Consider the following 22,044-nt stretch of genomic DNA (forward strand, 5'->3'; position numbering starts at 1 on the left):
ACACCGCTGTACAGCATTGGAGTTGCAGTAAAATCAGCAGGTGTGAATGCTGAGGCTTGCAGATGATGATGAAATCAAGACAAATCAAGAGAGTGGTCTGCTGCTGTGCCTGCTCTTGTATGAGCGTGTGACTGCTGCAGCTTCACATCAGGGCTCTGTGCAAAATGGGGGCTGTTTTTCTGGGTAGTATAAACAATGAAACGCCTCCTCTTCCCAGAATGAATGGTTAGTCACGGCAGGTGCTGCTGTGGAGGAGGAGTGTTTCTTCCTGTTGCCATACGGGTCTTGACCATGTTAGACTGTACGCTCACTCAAACACTGGCCTCATCCGTCACCAAGCAATCACTTACTGGTGTTACATGAGGCTACTTGTGGTTATTTTTACTGCTTCATGTTGAGCAACCACATTAAGGGTTATTTCTCTTTTGCAAATGCAATGCAACAATGTGTATAGATTACAGTGATTTGAGGTGATAAACAATAGCTGAACATTTTTAGCAAATCGCACCTTTGACATTTTTGTCTGCCCATTCTCTTGTGACCCATTTCCTCTTGCTTTTTCAGTCAGTCATTCTCATTTAGGTCACAAGAACTATTATGTCATGTAGCAACCAAACGTGCAATTCTTCATTCTTCCAAAGAAATGAAAGCACTGTGTTAATTGTGTGTGTGTGTGTGTGTGTGTGTGTGTATGTGTGTGTTTGTGTGTGTGTGTGTGTGTGTGTGTGTGCTGTGTGTGGGGTTGTATTGTTTCATCCTTAGGTTTGGAGAGAGACAAGTTTGACAACAAGACAGTTACCTTTGAAGAACACATCAAAGTTGAGCACAACATGTGGCACTACCTGTTCTTCATCGTTCTGGTGAAGGTCAAGGATTCGACAGAGTACACTGGCCCAGAGAGCTATGTAGCCGAAATGATCAGGGTAAGGATGTTGTCATGAATGTCCATTTTGCTTTTGAAACTGTTCAAAAGTCCTGTAAACAAGCAAAACATTCAAATCCACACTGCAGGACTTATTATAGGTAAACTGAGAGATGGGATGCATAAAAACACTTGAGTTATACAAATCATCAATCCAGTCTCAGAGACTGCACAAGTAGAGCTGTAGTCTTCACAGAAGTCAACCTTCACTCCTGAATAACACTGTTTAAGCTCTTTGTGTCTCTAGCAGTCAGGTTTATATGAGCTTGGACAGAGTTGATTATTGCAGCCTTTTTGTTTCTCTGCACAGCAAAAAGCAGCGTCTTTTTCTTCTTTTTCTTCTTTTTCTTCTTTTTTCACCTCATCTGCCCCAGAGTACCAGGACTGCGTTATGTAATCCCTGCCTCTGTGACCTTGAATCCCTCCAAAGTATTATCACATCAGTCAGCTTCGAGAATGAGGAATTAACATTCAAACAGAGTCTGCCACTGGCATAAAATGTGTTAATCCTCCGAAGCAGCCATTCCTTGCTTTAATCATTAAACACACACACACACTCAAACGCACACAGATCTCACCCTGCATATCACCTCATGGTAGGCACTTCGGCAGACCTGGACTCAGCCTCATAAGTTTTGTTAAGCAGCAAAAAATATATTTTTTTTACATGTTGAATTGAAAACTTAGCAGCAATGGAAACTGGTAAAAATCAAAGCAATGAAGGTTTATATGATCATTAAAAATGATAAAATCTCAACAGGGTTTGGCATTAGAAGTACAAAACGAGGGCATCAGATACACACACACACACACACACACACACACACACACACACACACACACACGTCCAATTCTGATTCGCCTTTTCTCTGTACGTCACAACTGATTCAACCAGACCATCTCTGAGAAGATTAGCCATTAAAAAAATATAAACCATAAAGAAACCTTATTGTTTTGATTGTTGAATCACAATCGTAGCCTGTGAGCAATTAGAAAGCTTTTTAACTGCCAAAGGAAAGCCCCTTCTTCTGAAGTGGTTGCTTCCCTGACGCACTTGTGCTGCTGCTGTCAGTTTCTGACACAGTTTCTCATTAGGTGCCATTCAAGCCCACTTCACTGCCTTTTGCCTTGATCTGCTGCTGCACTCAGTCTTGTGAGGAACCACCTGATTCGGGATTAACCCCCATTGTCTCTCCCATTAACCTTGCACCCTGCTGGGCCAAAATGAGTTTGTCATGGGTGCGTTCTGAGCAGCAGGCTTTAGGGGCAGACTGAGCAGAGAAGGCACACATGGTGCGAAAGTCCCCGATGACCCATCAGCTGACCCAGTCATCTTTAACATTAACTCTCAGCCTCACATGCAAGTGTTTGATACGGGGGCCTCCGTGTCGTGTTGTCCTGAGTTGTGCACAAAGACATTAGTGTTCACAGAGCTTCTCTCCTCTCACATATTTTTTACATCATTCATGGAGATTATGTTTTGTCCTAAACAATCGTGTTAAATGCAAGGAATATATTTTTCCACACTATTTTTCCTCATTTACTTTATTTTATCTTTTTTTGGGGGGAGGGTCAGTTTGCCTTTATTTGATAGTAACAGTGGAGATACAGACACCAAAAACAGAGAGAGACAATGAGAGAGGTGGCGATAGTTTTTTTTTTTTTTTTTTTTACAAGCTACATGTCAAAATTCAGTGTACAATTTGTATTAAACTGAATGTGAAGGTGGCATTTTATCTGCAAACTTGGCAGACATTTTCCCAGTCTGTCTTTGTACTATGAAAATGTACCTACAGTAATACTAGTACAGAGAAAAAAAAAAACATTTATACTATACTACTATACTTATTACTGTGTGTTTATGTATTTTGCCCATCTTAATGAAAATACTTAAAATACCTATCTTTCTGTCTATCAAGGCAATATTTGCTAACACATCTCTAATCTAATGTAGCAGTGATCCATACTGTTATGTATGGATCCTGTTATTATTTTTTAGTTTAAGTTTACTTACTGTGTTATATTCTGTAGTTATTTGGCCCAGTTGGTTTTGTTGTATTTGACTTGCTGAACTTATATTTATTTACATATTTTTTTGACCCAGACTATTGTAGAATAGTGTTGAGTGGTTTTAGTTATAAAACCATGACTTAAAAGCATGATTTGTACGTCCAGTTTCCTCCATCTGCGCTGCCTCTTTCCCACTGTGTTTCAATTTTTTTGATGCTGCAATAACATGAAAGAAGCAACAGGACAGAAGGGGGTGTAGAAGTCAGACTACTTTGACAATGACTGGGACTGACGTCAATGGTGGAGGGCTCTGGGTGAAGTGTCACACCTTAGGTGCAAAAAGATGATGCTTGGCTCTCAGTCGTTTCCCTGATTCTTACTGCGTCCAACACTGAAAAATGCCTCAGCTCTGTGAGCTGATTAGAAACACCTGTAGCCACAATCATTCAAAACAGCTATTATTTGATTATATCAAAAACTGCATGAACAATATCCGTCTGTGGCATTTATTTGCATATTTGTAGACTGAGGGGGCTGTCAGCTTGTCAGGTGGCTTGTGGCATGACTGTGACGTTTTCTGTTGCTGTTTTAACCACACAGCATCCTGTTTCTCTGTCATGGCCCGTGCGGTTTTAATAATGAAAAATGTACTTCCGTCATTTCCATTGAACCAGCGTGATGTAGAGAGTCTTAAGCCGTGGCTACACTTCTCAGTTTACTGGAAGTGCTTTCATTTGTAAACACTGGGGATGGAAAGAGGGCAGGGCTGCTGGTGACAAAGTCGTCAAACAAACACACGTGTGCCCTGGCCAGCAGACAGGATCCAAAATGGGGAAATGACCTCTGTCACATTTAGTTTTTTTTTTTTTTTTTTTTTTTTGACAGCATATGAGCAGAAATGAGTGTAGGTGAAAATATTCTTAGAAACATTTACCTGTTAAGAAAATTAAAGCACTGTTATGATAGAAACTGCACATTCTTACTCACTTTCACACATAATATTGCAAAGAATATAAAGATTATTAAGATAAGTAAGTATATTGAGTAAAGCTGGAGCTGTGTTCACATACAGTGTGTGTGTGTGTGTGTGTGTGTGTGTGTGTGTTGGGGGAGGAGGCAGGTGAAGTAGGTAAACACAGTCTCTTGTCTCTTTGCATTCAGGAAGCGGAACTTGCTCACAACAGTCTTCTATTCCTTTCAGAATGAGTGAATGCTGCTCATTAGCATAGTGTTGTGTGATTCCCCTCAGGCTACTGTCTGACCCAGGACTGGTTTGTGGTTTGGACAGCCACCTCACTCGCCCATATGTCTCCAAATCAACCACTGAAACCTCGGGACTTTTCCAGCCCAGTTCTTCGGCACTGCTCTGTTTCGAGACAGTGACCTCAGCAGCTACGCAACATCCTCCCTTTTTCATTCATGCCGCATCAGTACTGATGGTTGTGCTCATTGAGGTCACATGGCCGTGGCATGAGTGTGTGAGATGTGTGTTTAGGTTGTTGAGAATAAACATACACTACAAAGAACACCTCAGTTTGTGATAAACAGCCCCAGGTAAAAAAAAAAAGAGGAAGTATTGATCAACAACAATGAAAAGCCTGTAAACTGTTCAGGGGGTCTTTTTCTTGCTGCAGTGGCAGTAAATGAAGCCTTGAACATTAATGCAACAATTCCTGAAAACCTGTGTCTGTAGAAAAGGAAATGCATTATTAGGACAGTACTGTACTGCAAGAAGTAGTGCTGTATATTTCTGTATATATATCAGAATGGTGGGGAAAAAGGAAGACGGACTTGTTGGTCAGGGGTTCATCCTACAGCAAGATAATGAGCCAAAACATTAGAGGAAAAGTACAAGACATGATGGAGGAGCAGCACAGTCTCCAGACTGCATGGAGCTGGTTTGGTATGAACTGGACAGAAGGTGAAAGCAAAGCAAAAAAAAAAAGTGCAACACATTAGTGGGAACTTCTGCAACAGTGTTCATACTAACACGTGTTTCTAAAACTTTTGACTGGTTGCGTAGATGTGTTCACATGACTTTGGCTTATTTGAAGTAGTTCAGTCAGCACACAATAACAATGGCATGTGTTGGTTAAGTGCTGGACAAGATAGAGGCATGAAAAAATGTAGCCGAGTGACCCTCAGCCATGTTTGAACACAACAAGCCCTGAGGTGGGTTCAAGTCTCTGTCACTGTTGCATGTATACACTTACATTGTAACACAGTCACTAAAATACATTTTTTCATATTATACATACCCTTAACACTTATTTATGATAATTATATTAACCAGTACCACTTTTATTTTCTAATACCTTTTAAAAAACGCTATTACTTTTCCTTAAAGTTATAATCCTTAAGATTTCAGTCCGGGTTAATTTGGTGACACATGGTTGCTGCTGCCCTCAGACAGCGAACACTTGATGAGCAGCTACATTGTCAGACACACATCAGGAGATCAACTGATGTGTCTTTTTATAGTTCAGCCAAACAACATGTTGTTTAAATGAGGAAATCAGTCAACTGATCCACTGACAAATGACGATTGTTTTTTTCAAAGCATTTTTTTGATACACAAAAAACCTCTGTGCCAAATACATTGCGTTTCCTGTGACTGCACACAATAAAAGCTGCCCAGTGTTTCAAAGTTGAATGCTTTTCATTTTGCATTGGCATTGGTTATAACTTTAAACAGCCTCGCTACAGTGTTGAGATAGCGAACAGTAAAAAGTAATGATACATGCTGCATCTTTCTTATGAATCCCTGGTTTGTATAAAGGCAATTTGAATCCAACACAGGGAAGGGCAGTCAATGAAAACTACTATATAAAGGTGTAATTACGTCATGTAAAAGTATTGAAGTTTCTCTCCAGACATGTTTTAAACTATGTGAAAATACTCTGCTATGATTTAATATTTTGTTAACATGGTTTTCCCCACATAAAAAGTGAAAAAAAATTGAAAACCTGGACTGGAAGCACATCTCATTTCCACACTTCCTCATTGAGAAATTCTGGATCAGGCTTTGTGCCCCACCCACCACTGCCGCTTGTGCTAGGTTGACAGGTGAAAGAGCAGAAAGTATCAATATGATTAGCAGAGGAAATATCACAGAGACTTTCAGCCACATGTTTGAGCCTCAGTCAGACTCAGACAGTTTGATGAGTTTGTTGTGCTCCAAAATAAGCAACTGGAAGAAGTATCGGAGCAATAAGCGTAGTGGTTTGTTAGCTTGTAACTGGCCGTGGCAGATATAATGTTAGTGTCTGTGCTAATGTAAACTCGTATGATCACGCGGTAACTGTTGAAAGAGCAGTGTATCAAGATGGTTAGCGGAGGAAACATCAGAGAGACTCAACCACATGTTTGAGCCTCAGTCAGACGCAGACTCGGATGAGGAGTTTGTTGTGACCAAAATCAGATACTAGCAGACGTATCAGAACGGTTAGCGTAGTTAGCATCTTTTATTTGTTTATGTCGTTTGTTAGCTTGTAACTGACAGTGCCTGACACAGTGTTAGTGGTTGTGCAAACTCTCTCTGTACTGACAAGATTTTGAGTTTATTGTGCCCTGCCCCCGCAGGATGACAGGATTGGTTCCTTAGGTATGTGACATATGAAACCCTGGTGGTCTGAATCTGAGATTTTAATCGGTTGACTGCAGTTCCAAGGAGAAAATACTGAGTCATGGCAATGACTGCTGATTTCGCCCATGATATGTCTTCTGTAAAAACAACATATGGACATATTAACACGGTAAATTTTTCATTGGAAAAGGTCTTTAAATGGCTATTGCTGAAAAAAGTGTCAAACATATATAGTATCAAAAACATGCATATGATTTTGTCAAAATCTTAAGGACTATACTTATTTTATGAAACATAGAAACTCCAACTAGAAATCATACCTTTTTGAATAATCGCCTCACACACATCTCACAGTTAATAGAGGCTCATCAGTGTATTCTGATTTCCATCACCTGCATTTAACAAATTTGTGCACACAGTATGTCAAACTTCAACACTTCAGCCCTCAGCTGCAAATGTGTCAAATAACGGGTTCAGATTGGCAAACAACGTATCAAAGAATCTGCTCTTGAAATACCTTTTTCGGATAATAGCGTCTTTCATTTTGACTTTGCAACAGTTAGTTACTTCAGAAACATGAAAGAACTGATAAAATCTACACTTTGAATCGTAGTGTTTCTTGAGTGCTGCTGACACCTGTGTGCCACGAGTACGTGTCAAAGGTCTCTTTCATACCAGGAGATATTGTATAGTAACTTCTTCTCGGGAGAAATCACTGCCACAGCCAATATTTCAACGGTGTACTCTACAGTGTAACCCTCCACCCCGCTGCTCCTGTGAGTCACTGTCTGTGGCTCTCAGGAGCATTCAAGAGTTGTGCGTTTATCTCACTGTTACATGTGAGGCCATGTGTGTATAATCAAATGAGAAAGTTCCTCCAACTTCGTTTAGAGATTTTTCTTCAGTTCGCCACTTTTTTCATGTGCATGGTAAGACTCGACGTGATGGAAACATATCACCGATAAGTGAACTGCCTGTTGCAAGTGATTTCAAGAATGCCCTCATACCCCATGTGATTCTAATATGGAAAGTCCCTCATGATTAGTTTGAATCCGCTTTTATAGTAGGCTTCAAATCACTGCACACAGCCAGAGAGACAAAACAGGGCTTATGATGATGATGATGAAAAACACAAATCAAATTGGGCTTGGCAGTCGTACACACTTGGTGCTATAAGTGTTTTAATGTGTGAAGCAAGATAAAAATGATACTAGTTTATTTAAGTAATTATATTAGGAACAAAAAAATTAAAGCAGATTTAAGAAAGTGCCAACATGGATGTAATAAATCAGTTTCATTGTGTTTTGATGTAATAGCCCTAACCATCCAGATTTGTCTTTACCAGGAACACAACTTGGACTGGTTCCCACGGATGCGGGCCATGTCCCTGGTCAGCAGCGATGCAGACGGGGAGCAGAACGAGATCAGAAACCTGCAGGAGAAACTGGAGTCCACCATGAAATTGGTGTCCAACCTCTCGGGCCAGCTGACTGAGCTCAAAGAACAGGTTGGTTGAACTGAAGTGAAACGCTGACAGAGACAAAGACTTTGAAGGCTCTGACTTCATCATGGCGAAACCATGAAAAGCAAGAGAGGTTTCTCTATAGCTGTGGACAGCAGGCGTTGCTCGGGGTTTGTTTGTTTGCTGCTAGTTGCCCTTTAGATGCAGAGCTTACTAAATGCAAAAGGTGATGAGTCATAGTTCACAACACGGCTCATGAGCCTGTCAGCCAGATTTTATTTTCATCATTGAGCAACAACCTATCTTTAGTTTATATGGACCTAATTATTGACCTTTTGACTAAGATTGGAGTTTTTTTTTTGTTATCTAGTTATTGAGTGTTTGTTTACCAGATAAAGTCTTTCTCAATATTTAGCGGAGCATAGAATCATACATTTTCCTTTAAAATAATTATTTTTGAGTAGACTGAAGTAAAGACCATTTCTGCAGTGATTAAGATTTAAATGCTACTAACTTGTGGAAGAATACATTCTACTGATATTGCATTTAACAGCTGCAAAAATTGCACAATGGCTGCAATCCACTGTTTCTAGTAAACACAATTGTAAGAAATGTCTTTACCCTTGAAATGAGAACTATCTGTGAGGAAGTGAATGTTACCGAGACATTTTGACCCAGACAGGGGGGGAAATGATTATTGTGTTCCTGAAATCCGCGAAGGACATCGTAACATTTCACTCTTCACATTTCACATTTCACTCCAGATTCAATGTTTGCATCGCCTGCTTTGACTTATTTTATTCAGAAACGGTTCAAAGAGGTTTGGTTCAGATGCGTAAAAGGTTCATTCATCTGAATTCTCTTTTTCAGGAGGAAATTTCATTCAGAGTAAAACACAAGCTGAAAAGTTGTGCTACAAGTCGTCTCTGTTTTGTGTCAATCCAAAGCAATTCCAAAATTGCAGTGTATAAAATGCCAGCATTCTGCTCATGAGTTTGAACTGTCAGCCTAATGTGTTTTAATGATATTTTTCTCTACTACGTCCCTCTACACAGAATTATATCTCCTGCAACACTCATTATAAGACCACTTGGTCGTCTCACTTTTAATGTTGTTGTGTTTCAGTGTTGAGGTGCAAATCACTACATTATGTTAATTAAAGTTAATTCTTCGCAGAAAACCCATTCTTGTTCCTGTTGGTATAAAGGTTAACACCTGTGTTATGACTCATGTGCTTTGCTTGATCTCTGAAATTTCTTTTGACTGAGTTTCAGTATTAGTAGCATGTATTCTGTTGCTTTCGTCAGAAGACGCACTAATGTGAGCGACAAGGCCGGCAGGATTTCAGAAGAACATGTTTCAGTTCAGCAGTGTGCAGCGTCTGTGCAGCATTCGTTAGTTTCTGTAAAGTGATATGAAAGAATGAATCAATGAAGATCATATAGACCAGAGAGGCTGTCAGCATATACAGTTGAAGATGTGTGAACCATCAGAGGTGCAAGGTGGAATGATTTTTTAAAAAGAAATCTCTTGTCTGTGGTCTTCAGATGACAGAACAGAGGAAGCAGAAGCAGCGGATTGGCCTGTTGGGACACCCTCAACACATGAACGTCAACCCCCAGCAGCCGGCATAAGGTCAACTTACGTGGCTCTGAAGCAGTTCAGCATCGACCGTGTGTCTGGACGGGGCGTGCAGTCTCTCAGAGGCTGCACATCACGTATTCTGCACTGAGTGTGCACTTAACTTATAACGGTAGGGAAACACTGTAACATAGGTAGTCATAAGACGATGTGTAGCTCTATCCCACGCACGTGTTACTCCAAACAGTAACATTCACCCACCTCATTCTGTTCAGCTCAGTTGGAATTTGTGCCAAATGTTTTCTATGTAGAAATAAATTGGATTTCTCAACACATGGCCTTTACTGGTTGAACTTGAAACACGATGGAGCTGACTGGACAGGAGGAATTAGACTCATTTGTTTTTCATTGTTTATTTTATTTTAATGTTTTCTATTTATATTTCTGGCATAATGAGCAGTATTAAATGTCTTATTTTTGTATGTTGTGCAATATATTAACTTAAATATGCAACCTCATTGGTGTGTGGATTTAAGTTCCATCAGTCATGTCTTACTTAAAAGCGTGGGCCAACATTTTGTTTGTACTTAACCGTCACTGGATAAAATAGGGAGTCGCTGGTTGTCTTTACTTACGCAAATATAGAAAATATTCAATAAGCGGGTCTTCTCAATTTTACCTTTCTTTTATTTCTTGAAAATGTGCATACTTCTTGAGTGTCAACTGCACTTGATAGAGATAGTATATTGTGTGAGGGCAATATATGCAGATAGTTTTCTTTCACCTGTGTAAATCCAGTGGTGTCATATCTCACTGCTAACTTATTTTATGATAAATTTGCTTTCTTATTTAATTTTGTTCTAAAGGACATTTAGAATGTTTGACCTGTGTGTCAAATATACTGTATAATTCCACTCATGCTTTTACAATTCGCTCAGGAGTTGCGTAACTTTTACTTTAATAAACATCATTCGGATAATTTCTCATGTTTTGCAGCAAACATGTTCCATTTGTGCCTGTTGTTCCCATTTAAAGTCTGCTTGTGCAGAGTCACTAACTTTTCTGCTCATGCTCATAAAATGTATTGGTTCGTTTTCATGCTACTTTTAGAATTCTCTCTCTCTTTTTTTTTTTTTTTTGACTACTCTGTGTACATAAAGTTTGTTGCTTACCTTTGCTTTTGTATAGAAAAAGAGATGGAGAAAAAAAACTGTTACTCAAAATGAATGTTAAGATTAATTAAAAATCTAACCACTGTCAATTTGTATATTAAAGTAGAATTATTTATTAAAATTGATGTAATTATCCTTTACTTCCTGTGCTGTTTGTTTATTGTTGCAGCAATATTTTAAGATTATTATCAGAAAATATCCATACAAAGTAAACCATTAGTATGTTTGCATTTCTACACCCTCGTACACTGAGTACACTCATACACACACTCAGTGATCAGTGCATCTAAAATGACTGTGTGTGATTTCTGTTAATACTGGTGTAGTACTATTTTCAGTTAAGTAGCTATATAAGCCATAAACCATACTAATATATATGCCATAATATATGCAGACATTATAAACACACATTATACTTGGCAGGAAGGAAAATCAGGTTCAGTGTGTATACCGTAAGTGACTTTCAGTTACAACTATAAATACCAATACTGAAAATATACAGAATCTTCCACACGAGCCAAATACACTTATTTAAGCCAGTGTTTTCCAGTTCATAAATTCAACTAAGCCATGTCCTGCGTTAATCTTTCAGCTTTCAGAAAAATGATCTGTCAACAGGAAACCTGTATGTCTGAAACCAACAAACATATGCTATTCAGGTTACATAGGCCCCATTTATACATTAATAATAATAATCCAATTTTATTTTTTTACATTTTGTTGATAATACCTAAGTGAATGTTTTAATTGAAGAGTTTCACTTTTAATAGAACATAATTTAGCAATTTAAACATAGTTTTACTTAAATCTTCCACCACTGAACTCTTGGGACAAATATTTCAGATGCAGGTCTCTGGCTTGTCTTGCAGCAACACCATTATAATGTTAATTTAGGTCAACATGTTACATTTGCATTTATTATTACCTATTAAGAAAGAAAGAAAGACACTTTATGGTAGTCATCTCTTTGGTCTGATAAAAAAAAATAAACGCGTGGGAAAAGCAAGGCCCCTCACTGTAATTTCTTTCTGTGACTTCTTTCCCCAGAACAAAATAAAGCAGAAAGATGTGTCAGAGCCAACAGTTTCATTTTATCCACCGTCTTATCAGTATCTAGAACAAGTGTGGACAGAAACCCCTTTCCCGCTCCTTCGTTTCCGGCCTGGAGCTCCGTTGTTTTGAAGCTGTTTCTATCTATAGTCTCTGGCTGCTTCGGGACGTCGGCGGGTGGAACCGACCGACCAGTCGGGCAATCTCGTTTGTCTGCGCGCGTGACGTCACCGGCAAGGATCTGCTCCCCGGCTCTCTCCAGACCATGAGGAGCGCAACGTGACATCCCGTTAGGTACAAGCAGGCTTAACGGTATCAGTACAGCAGCCGGTATAAAAAAAAAACAAAAAAACGTTCCGCTTCAGTGACAGTGTCATCCCACCGCCGGTGCACGTGCCGCGCAGCAAGTTGGTACAGTATGAAATTACACGGTGTACACACTGAGCGCGTGACACATGCCAGGCCACGGAATGGGAATATTAGAAGTAACTCCCTCATCGACGGCAATGAAAGACTTCAGTTAATTAACGTAACTGTAATGTTTGCTTTTATTATTATTATGTCATGATGTGTTTCGCCTGCAGACTATTATATAATATAAACTTATATATATTATTATATTATATACATATGTGTGTGTGTGTGTGTGTGTGTGTGTGTGTGTGTGTAAACTGTGTAAATAAACACAGATAGATGTAAATATACCAATATACCACACACACACACACACACACACATATATATATATATATATATATATATATATATATATATAAAATTACAAACGTGTAAACGCAAATAATTAAAGAATTAAATTGTAAATATATAAATAAACATTGTTTATAAATGTTTATAGCAGAGCAATTGTTATTATTTTATTGTTATTGTTATTGTTATGATTGTTTTATTGGCTAGTTGTTCTGTCATTCACTTAATAAAAACGATTTCTGGACTAGTGTGCCTATTACTCTATAGCAATAGGCAGTAATAGGTTAATTTTTTTTCCTGTGACACAGGATTGACTTTCTGACTTTTTACCACTCGACTTAAAATCACATCATTGCTCTGTATGAACATACAGCTCTTTAGCTAATGGCTGTAGAAACATAATCTATCTTCTTATTATTGTGGTTTGTCTCTCCAGAGGCTACAGTGTTTTCAGTTATTATTGTACAGTGTAATATAGAGTTTGCCATATTTGCAAATTTACTGCCAAACTGATAACGGGCGAACTGTTGCTCTACTTTCTGTCTCGTAAACACGGTCCGCTCTGCAAACAAGAGCATGGTGGTACACGGGACTCGGCCCCAGTGGAGGAGTACTACAGAAATGGGTTGTACTCGAGCAGCAGGGAGGGGGGAGGAGGTGTGTGTGTGTGCGCGAGCGTGTGTGTGTGTCGGTGTGTGAGTGTGTGCGCGTGCGCGCGTGCGCGATGCGTGGGGAGGGTGAGGAGTTGAAAGCGCCGTCCAACACGTGAGGCTCATGTGACGGAGTCGAGTCTGTGTCTCTTGCCGAGAGACGTGCCTGTAGTCACAGGGTTTATTTAACACGTAGTCAAAACCCACCTCAGCGCTCACACATTCAGCCGGGCGTGGAGCCTCCCTAGACATACATAGACTACTACCGAGTCCGGACCTCAGGGTGACAACGCTGCACCGTGCTCAACTCCAGCTCACAGCGGGAACACAAATACACTGGATAATAGGAGATACTTTTTGATTCGTTTATTTTTATTTTTATGAGACTTTTTCTCGTTTTGAGGCGCGATTGCAGAAACACGTTTGGACCGATTTGAAGGCTTTTTGAAGTTATTTATTCGGGTTTTGCAGTTAAACGACATGGAGAGGATTACTAGTGCGCAACCACCTCCCTGTGTACCAAAACACCCATCACTGGATATAGCAGACATGCCGGGGTAAAGGAAAATTTTGTTTTGTTGTCTACTATTCTATTCTATAATACGATATAAAGCACTTTATACTGAACCCTAACCAAATTTAAGACTAACTAATTTTGTCTTTTCTCCAAAGAAATTTTCCCATCTATGTGTACAAACCCAGGAGGGGCATGAAGCGCGGGGATGAAAGCAAGGTAAATAAATGAAAGTTAAAATGCACAATATTCTTGCAGTTCAAACTGAGCAGCGTGGATTTCACTGACAACATTTCAACCCTCTCCAGGAGACATACAAGTTGCCACACCGACTGATCGAAAAGAAAAGACGTGACAGAATCAACGAATGCATTGCCCAGCTGAAGGATTTGTTGCCAGAACATCTTAAGCTTACAGTGAGTATTATCTTCTACATATGGCATGTCTGTGAACAGCCAGAGAATCTGAGACGCCACATGGTTTTGCTGTTTGCTCCAGACTTTGGATTAAGTTCAGGGATTCTCAAAAAATAATGTTTGGGATTTTAGGAGGAGAGAAGAAATGAACAAATGTTGATATATTTTTATTCAATTTTGTAATTTTATTGTTTAAATTCTAACAATATTTTAGATTTTAATTTATCATTGAGAAATATGTGTGTGTACGTGGATTGCATGACTTCCCGGGTGTGCGAGGCATGTCCTCTGTTCAGCTGCAGAATGTGTTACATAAGAAAGATCAACATGCTTATCGAAGGTCTTCCTGTTTTAGACGCTGGGTCATTTGGAGAAAGCCGTGGTGCTGGAACTCACTCTCAAGCATGTGAAAGCCCTGAGTGCTCTCCTGGAGCAACAGCAACAGAAAATTATCGCTCTGCAGAAGGACCTGCAAATAAGTAAGTTTGATGTTGTGTTGTAGACGTGAAACATAAACAGATGTTTTACACGAGGCATCAACAGACTGGGCCGTCTGTAATCTGCTGCACTCATCAGAACTTATTGCAGTAAAACTGCAGAGAAAATGGTTTTTAACACTGTTTTTTTAAACTACCAGGTGATCATGGAGGTGATGGTGCGGAGAACAGCGAGGAGATGTTCCGCTCCGGCTTTCACTTGTGTGCAAAAGAGGTCCTCCACTATCTGGCCAGCCAAGAAAGCAGGAGGGACCTGAGCCCTTCCAATGTTATCAGCCACATCCATAAAGTAGCAGCTGAGGTCCTGCAGCATCAAAGCAGCCTACACCCAGAAGAGTCCATCCCTCAAGCTTCAGAGAAACTGGAAAAACCCGCTGGACAGCCACTGAGGGCCTCTGAGGGCCCCGCTAAGAACTGTGTTCCTGTTATTCAAAGGACTTACCCCCATGGGACAGGGGAGCAAAGCGGCAGTGACACAGACACTGACAGCGGGTATGGGGGAGAACACGACAAGCGTGATCCCAAAACCCAGTGGTCAGAAAGACATGCAAGGGAGGGGGAGCTCAAGCATTCCCTGTCTGAGCACACTGCCGGCGCCATCAAGCAGGAGGGTGATGAGCCTCGAGCCAAGAAGTCAAGGTCTGACTCCTCAGAGGATGAGATTCTCTCCGCTCACGGGGCAGGAGGCTCTGGCAGCTACATCAGCTTCTCATCCAACCAGCCCCCGTTTTGCCTCCCCTTCTACCTCATACCCCCCGCCGCTGCAGCGGCCGCAGCGTATCTGCCCATGCTGGAGAAATGCTGGTACCCCGGGGGCATGCCAGTTATGTACCCAGGCATGAGTGGCTCTGCAGTGAGCTTGCCCTCAGAGACTCTTCCCTCATCCCTGGTGATGTCTCCAAGAGCAGGGTCCCCGGTTCCCCATCACACCGCCATGGACTCCCCTGCTCTTCACAAAGCTTTAAAGCAGGTCCCCCCTTTGAACTTGGAAACCAAAGACTAAACAGACGTGTTTCTGTTGGAAGCTTGCCCTCCGAATGTTGAACAGGGTTAGATGGTTGACCCGCTGAAAAGACTTAAAACAAACAAACGCACTGGTCTCCCTACAAACCACAGCCATTGTTTGTCGCATCAGAACACTGACCCCAGCAAAGAACCCCAAACAGTCACCACCATATATCATCAGCTTCTATCACTTTGAAATGGGACTTTTGGGGGAAAACCTGCAGTGTCCATGCAAAGGCTCATATATTACCTTTTACATGGTTGGGAAGATGGTCAGTTTAAAGGCGATGAGTCGTTTTTTGTTTTTTTTTAGCATGGTCCGTGTTCTCCGTGCTCATTGTTGAATGTCAGAAGTAAACCCAGAATGTAAGGCGCAGATCCCCCCAACCTCACCTCCCTCAAAAAAATTATTTGGACCTACTTTTTTGCACACACACCAGTCTGTAATGAATGTAAAGATTGAACAAAAGCCCCTTGTAGATGCTGCTCTAATTGTTATTACCTGCTGTAGATCTGTGAACAGAGGATCTACCTTCAGTGTTTGTCGCTCCTGTAACTGCAACGAAAACATTGTTTAGACTAGAATGTTACCAAAAAACAAAAAAAAAATGTTTGGCTCACAACAAGAGACATTTACTTCTTTCACCCTTCAGTTACTTTGGAGCTAAATGAACACAAGTGTTTGTGATGTTCAAAGAATTCAGGGCGTTGTCGTGCGAGGTGTGTCACTCATGTCTGTTGAGGAGTGAAGTGGCCATACGTGCTTTTAAGATTTAATTTGTGAGTCATGACTATTTGTGCATCTAGATGGAGATCCTGTGAAGTAATGTCTTGTAATAATTTTTGTTTATACTACTCATACATCTCTATTTTTGATACGTGACCCGCTGAGTGTATTTGCATCGCTACCAGAGGAAGGTTGACATAGTGTTTCGCTGTACGCCGATAGAACGTGTACAGTATATCGCATCGTGCTCAGCCCGATTTGCATCTTGCCCAAAAATTCCCGGTCAAGTTAAGGCCTGATCTTAGCTCATGCTGTTGCCTTTACTCGTTTAATGCAGACACAACGACGGCAGGTGTTTAAATGTATTTGCTTTAAATGTTGTGTCTGTGGCAAAGAGAGTGAATGTAAAGTTCAAACAAAAATAATAGTTTTGTATAGACAGAGGTACTTGGGATTTTTATTTTGAAATGTAACACAAGGTTGTTTGTTGTACATATTTTGTATATAAAGTATTATTGATATATATTAAAATATTAATAAAGCTTTCCTCCCGTGGAATTTGTTTTTCTCTGCCTGATGGCTTAAACGTGTTGCAGCCAGCCAACCTGACAGCTCCTCATAACAACACATACTTACATAACACTTACATAACCCATAAAGCAGCAGTGCCTCTGTAAATCAATAGCATGTCTTAGATTACAGGCTGTAAACATTTCAACTTCTAAAGCATTTCTAAGGATTTATGTGGAGTGAACTTTGGCTAAAACTCACATTTATAAATTTATTTCACTATTTTTATTTATTTTCTATTAGTGCTACTTTTAGCCTGTCACAACTGGGGTAATCGAAGAAGTGATTTTATTTATTAAATACTGTCATGAGTGTAAGATACACTGATGAAAACTGAACTTCAGTTCATTCACCTGAGATAAATTATTCTTTCTTTAAAAATGTAGACATAACCTACAGATTCACTGAATTTTACTTCATCGTGGTTTAGTGTGGTTTAGAAATTTCTCTCCCATACACATACAGTTGGTGTACTGATATGGTTTGTCTACTGTATGACAGCAAAGTGTGCTGGGTAGGAGCAGAAAGTGTCTGGCAACTTGAGAACACCACAGTGGATGGAAACGGTATTTGAGGTTGTGGGGGCAAGAACTGTAAGTCTTTGATTTACTTTCATATTTAATGATATGGATGATCAGTCTGCCTTAACCTTCTGTTGCTTGTTTGTGAGATGTTTCCTGGGTGGTAACACTGCTGTAGTTGTAGTAATAGTGAAAACAAAAAGGCATATGTCATGCACCACTTACCACCCACCATGCTTCCCTGAGAAATGTAGAAATGACAGTTTTCTTTTCTTGTAATCACAACAGTATTTTGTAATTTGGTCTGCAGATCAGTGAAACAATTCCAACATGGTATTTATCTTGAGGTTTTATTTTCATCAGGCCTCCTGACAGTCCTGATGAGCTCCAATATGTAGCACTGGCACCATCTTGTGGACTTTCACTGCTCCTAGCTGTCATTTAAAAACCAGTGGGCCTGGTCTATGAGATTACAACTGATAAGATGTTGCCTTCAGGGATCCCAACTGGAAAAATGCCAGTAACAACTTAAAGCTGCTCATAATATTGTCAGTATTTTATTCCCAAATATGTTTATGGAGTTTTGATCTTTTTTTGTGAACACGGCAATAACAAAGAGCAGTGTTTGAGAACCACGGGTAAACACAATTAATATATATATTAATATATAATAGTGTGATTTAGAAATTTTAAATGGAAAAGCATGCACAATGCATAGGTTCTTTAAAAACAATGAAAAATAAAAGCAAGGTACAAATGGCACAAACGTGAAGGTGTTGAAGCCAGCTTTATTATTTTTGCTTCACTCTCACCACACCCATCAAGCTTGTTTCCACCTGCAGCAACCGGTTGTTTTTAGCGAAAAACGACATGTGTGGTGATGGGCTACACACCAAACAGACAAAGTTAACACAGTGGAGCCAGATATTTCTCTCATGAACTGGTGGAACCAGACCAGAACTAAAAGGAGTTACAATATTGGAGTTACATTTGTGAGGTGGACAGAAACACCACTCAAAATGGATGCTAATGTTGCTTGTATCAGCTAGATGTATCTATATAAATAAGCCGCTCAGAAGTTACAAGTTTACAAATTCATAAACTTCATATGGTAAAAACATAACAATGGTATTTTTACAGCTTGCTTCTGCTGCCCCCAAGTGATGCGTAATGTAGGTTTAAATCCCACATGAGCGCAAAGATTACCGACATGACGCATGATATTGTTTGTTTTCTGTCATCTTCACTTGGTTCTCAATGTTATCTGAATGTATCTTCTACTAACTGGCAGGATGTGGTCTTGCTGGAGCCTCCCTGCTTGAAGTGGCTACCATGATGGCTCTTGCAGAAAACAGTGACCCCAGTGTAAAAGAGGCAGCGAAAAACATTGTCATGAGATAAAGACTGGCTTCCAAGAAGGAACACACCATACGAATGTGATAGCATCAAAAGAATGACCTTGTTACTGAGAAGCAGGCAAATAAATCTCTGACTAAAACTGGGTGTCACCAAGGTCATAATGGTTGGGATAACTGTGGAACTAATGAGTGTGGACATGGCCTCCATGGTGACTGCTGGTGAGAACAGTGTGTGCACTGTGAATGAGGCAGCGGGGAGAATTGTCATTGCTGTGAGGCTGATTTCTCATAAGGCTCAAAATACTTAGTGAGTGCTCATCAAAGAAATGGATGACCCTAAGGGGGAACGTCCAAAAACATCCATTAATCCAGACGCAGGACTAGCTGAGGACAAGAAGCTCTCAGAGGAACCTGATGCGGAAGCTCCTGTCAACACCCTAATACAATGAGTTACATCATGTCGTACAGTACAGTGTTAGGATTAAAGCTTTTCTCACGCTCATTCCCTGTGTTCTCCTCCATTTCCCCTTTCCTTGTGTGTTTGTTCGTTCCTGGTTTTGTCTTTCTCCCTGCCTGTGTGTGTGTATATGTGTGTCTCTGCTGGGTGTGGCTTCCTAGTCCTGGTTCCCACCAATTTACTTGAGCACCTGCAACTCATCAGCCAATCAACTCTACAACTTGCTGCAGTATTTAAACACCGGCTCTAACCTTTCAGTGTCTGCCAGGTTGTTCGGTCTCCCTCGTGGTACAGATGCTGTGTCCTCTTCGCTGACCCATCAAGTTTAGTTTCCCAGTATCACTTTTTGTTTGACTAACTTTGGTTTCCCTGTGCTTCATATTCTTTGCTCCGTGCTCAGCCCAGTCCAGCCTCACCCAGCCAAAATACCTTTGCAAGTTTCCAGTTGGGACCTGCTTCCCTGTTCCACTCCGTCTGCCTGTGATCCATCTGTGTCACCCAAGCGTCAGCCTGGATCCCAGCCCCTAATCATCTCCAGTCACAATAAAACTACCTTGCAACTGTTACCTGTTGCCTGGTCTGTGTTCTGTATTTTGGGTCTGAAACAATCTGGCCACTATGGACCCAGCAGACACAGCTTTAAGCTATTCCGCCCTTCAAAAAGCAATCACTAATCAAGGAGTATTACTGGGACAGCATGGCCAGTTCCTCCAGACTCTCTCGGAAAATAACCAAGCCATGGTAAACCAGATAACCAATCTCTCCAAGTCACCATGCTCAATGCTTTGTTCTCTCCGCCAGCCTCATCTGCCCAGCCAGCTCCATAGACACCTGCTCCAGTATCTCCACCGCCAAGTGAGTCCTATGCCACAAATCCTGAAGCATTCTCAAAGCAGTGCACCATGTTTTTTTTTTAGCAACGGCCCCTTACTTTTCCGTCGGACCTGTCAAAGGTACAGTATGTGATTTTTAAGAGGGAGAGCTTTGGCTTGGGCAAAGGCTGTGTATGCAAATCAGTCTGGATTCATCATGTCATTTGACAAGTTTGCGTCGAGGATGAAAGCAGTTTTTGATAACCTGGACTTTCGGGGGAAGGCATCAAACCAGCTGTAAAGTCTTCAGCAGGGAAATGAGAGCTTTAAGTTAATGCATAGATCTTGAGCCTTACTTGACTGATATTTTTACATTTGATGCATATAAAATATATTTTGATTGCTTATACACTAATTACCCTAATATTTAATTTGTAATTGCCCACATTCTGGCCAGGACTTGTAGCATTAATATGAAGCACCATGAAATGAACTTTTTCTACTTTGCTGGAATGGTTCAGTGTTCCTTGAAGCTTCATCTCACCATCACTACATAGTATCAAATGTAATTATAACAACAAAATGTTACTTATAACAACTAATACTTTCAAACATTGTATTACACATGCAAAATGAGCTTTTCATGAAGGCATTACATAACACATTCGTGTGTTGGTATTGTAGACTTGCAAGCCACGTTGCAGCCTACAAAAAAAATCCACATTTTGGGGATTTTTGTTTTTTAATCCAAAGAATTACAATTTTCTAGTCATCAAACACAAAATGATCAGTCGCAGCATCACATGGGTGTGTGTGTGTGTGTGTGTGTGTGTGTGTGTGTGTGTGTGTGTGTGTGTGTGTGTGTGTGTGTGTCAGTCATGGGGAGCTGCAGCTGGATACTAAGTGCTATCATGGATCACAGAACTGTCCATGGGCAGTGTATTAACATACAACAAATTATTAAGTATTGTACATAAGTTTTTTTGACCTTCAGTAACAACTCTAAACAGCCTGCAGACATTTTTCACTTATTGGCCATATAACTGGCCGAACTGCATTTTATTCAAACTGCTGACGGTTTCCTCAGTGTGTGGGGTGGCACAGGTTCCCTGCAGGCAATCTTCCAGGAAGCACTCAGAGAATGAAGGTCATTTGTCCTTTGTTAACTCATACCTTTGTGTATTATGCCTATTGGAAGTTGAGCACATAACTACTGGATAATCAACCTCTTATACTATACAGGAGTCATTGACCTGGAAATGCACACCATCCGATCATAATTCTTCTGATGCAGAAAGATTTGCAATAATATATGTATTTTGTGCATTATACAGAATTAAAGATAAATAGGAATATTTCTTCCAAAAATGCATGTTTTTGTAAAATGTAAAATAGCACTATTTTGACTCTAGAATGAGTGCTCATATAAGATTTATATAGAGAACGGAAATAAAGTGAAATACAATCCAGTGTTATTTGTATTTGCTTTGTATGCATCCTTTCACTGTGTCATAATCAAATGACAAAGTCGTGTTAAATGATAATTGTTTTGAGAATGAATTGCTTTCCATTGTAATATTAATCTCCATTCCACACTGAAGAGGTGTATTACATTTCAGTGTTGTCCATCAGAGGGCATCATAGACCTGACAAACCTACATACAAAGCAGCTGTCCTTAGTTTTCTTGAGGAGATGAGAGGAAGCTTTTTCTTTCTACAAATTTCATTGCCCATATCAAAAGCCCACTTATGGTGAGACTCCATGTTTGCAGGAAAATCATGGCAGGGTCTCAACAACACATCATATCAAGTCCACAACAAACAAAATAGTTCCTCTTTCAACTTCAGTTCCTCTGATTTCAGTAAATGACTTCCTGTGTCATTCTCTATGTATTTTGTATGTATATGCATATATATATATAGCTGGTTAATAATTGTAAGCCAAAAGTACAACATTTGACTCTAAACTAGTTTGAAGGACATAAAACGGAAATATTCAGGAAATATTCCTAGAAATTGTACTTTG

The 22,044-nt window shown here is 40.2% G+C and overlaps 2 protein-coding genes across 2 annotated transcripts in view; both read left to right on the forward strand.

The window, feature by feature from the left end:
• Nucleotides 1-10,873, forward strand: part of itpr1b (inositol 1,4,5-trisphosphate receptor, type 1b) — an 87,152-nt gene extending 76,279 nt beyond the window's left edge. The window contains 3 exon segments of the mRNA XM_087173316.1: nt 763-923; nt 7,864-8,025; nt 9,528-10,873. Coding sequence (XP_087029442.1) covers nt 763-923; nt 7,864-8,025; nt 9,528-9,614 — 410 coding nt within the window. The 3' untranslated portion in view covers nt 9,615-10,873.
• Nucleotides 10,874-13,305: 2,432 nt separating this feature from the next.
• On the forward strand, nt 13,306-16,858 carry bhlhe40 (basic helix-loop-helix family, member e40). The gene is made up of 5 exons (XM_023403666.2): nt 13,306-13,698; nt 13,814-13,874; nt 13,964-14,071; nt 14,427-14,550; nt 14,709-16,858. Exons 1-5 carry the CDS (start codon nt 13,622-13,624, stop codon nt 15,569-15,571), a joined length of 1,233 nt encoding a protein of 410 aa, XP_023259434.1. The 5' UTR covers nt 13,306-13,621; the 3' UTR covers nt 15,572-16,858.
• The last annotated feature ends 5,186 nt before the right edge of the window (nt 16,859-22,044 follow it).

The sequence above is a fragment of the Seriola lalandi genome, unplaced genomic scaffold (assembly GCF_002814215.2).
Source record: "Seriola lalandi dorsalis isolate HSWRI2012SDOR001 ecotype SW California unplaced genomic scaffold, Sedor1 jcf7180002054169, whole genome shotgun sequence".
Lineage (NCBI taxonomy): Eukaryota > Metazoa > Chordata > Actinopteri > Carangiformes > Carangidae > Seriola > Seriola lalandi.

Bases quoted from the DNA above. Each gene is read 5' to 3' on its own strand.
- bhlhe40 (XM_023403666.2), top strand. From the start codon at position 13,622: ATGGAGAGGATTACTAGTGCGCAACCACCTCCCTGTGTACCAAAACAC. The intron at 13,699-13,813 runs GTAAAGGAAAAT...TTTTCTCCAAAG, and splicing joins GATATAGCAGACATGCCGGG to AAATTTTCCCATCTATGTGT. The intron at 13,875-13,963 runs GTAAATAAATGA...AACCCTCTCCAG, and splicing joins AGCGCGGGGATGAAAGCAAG to GAGACATACAAGTTGCCACA.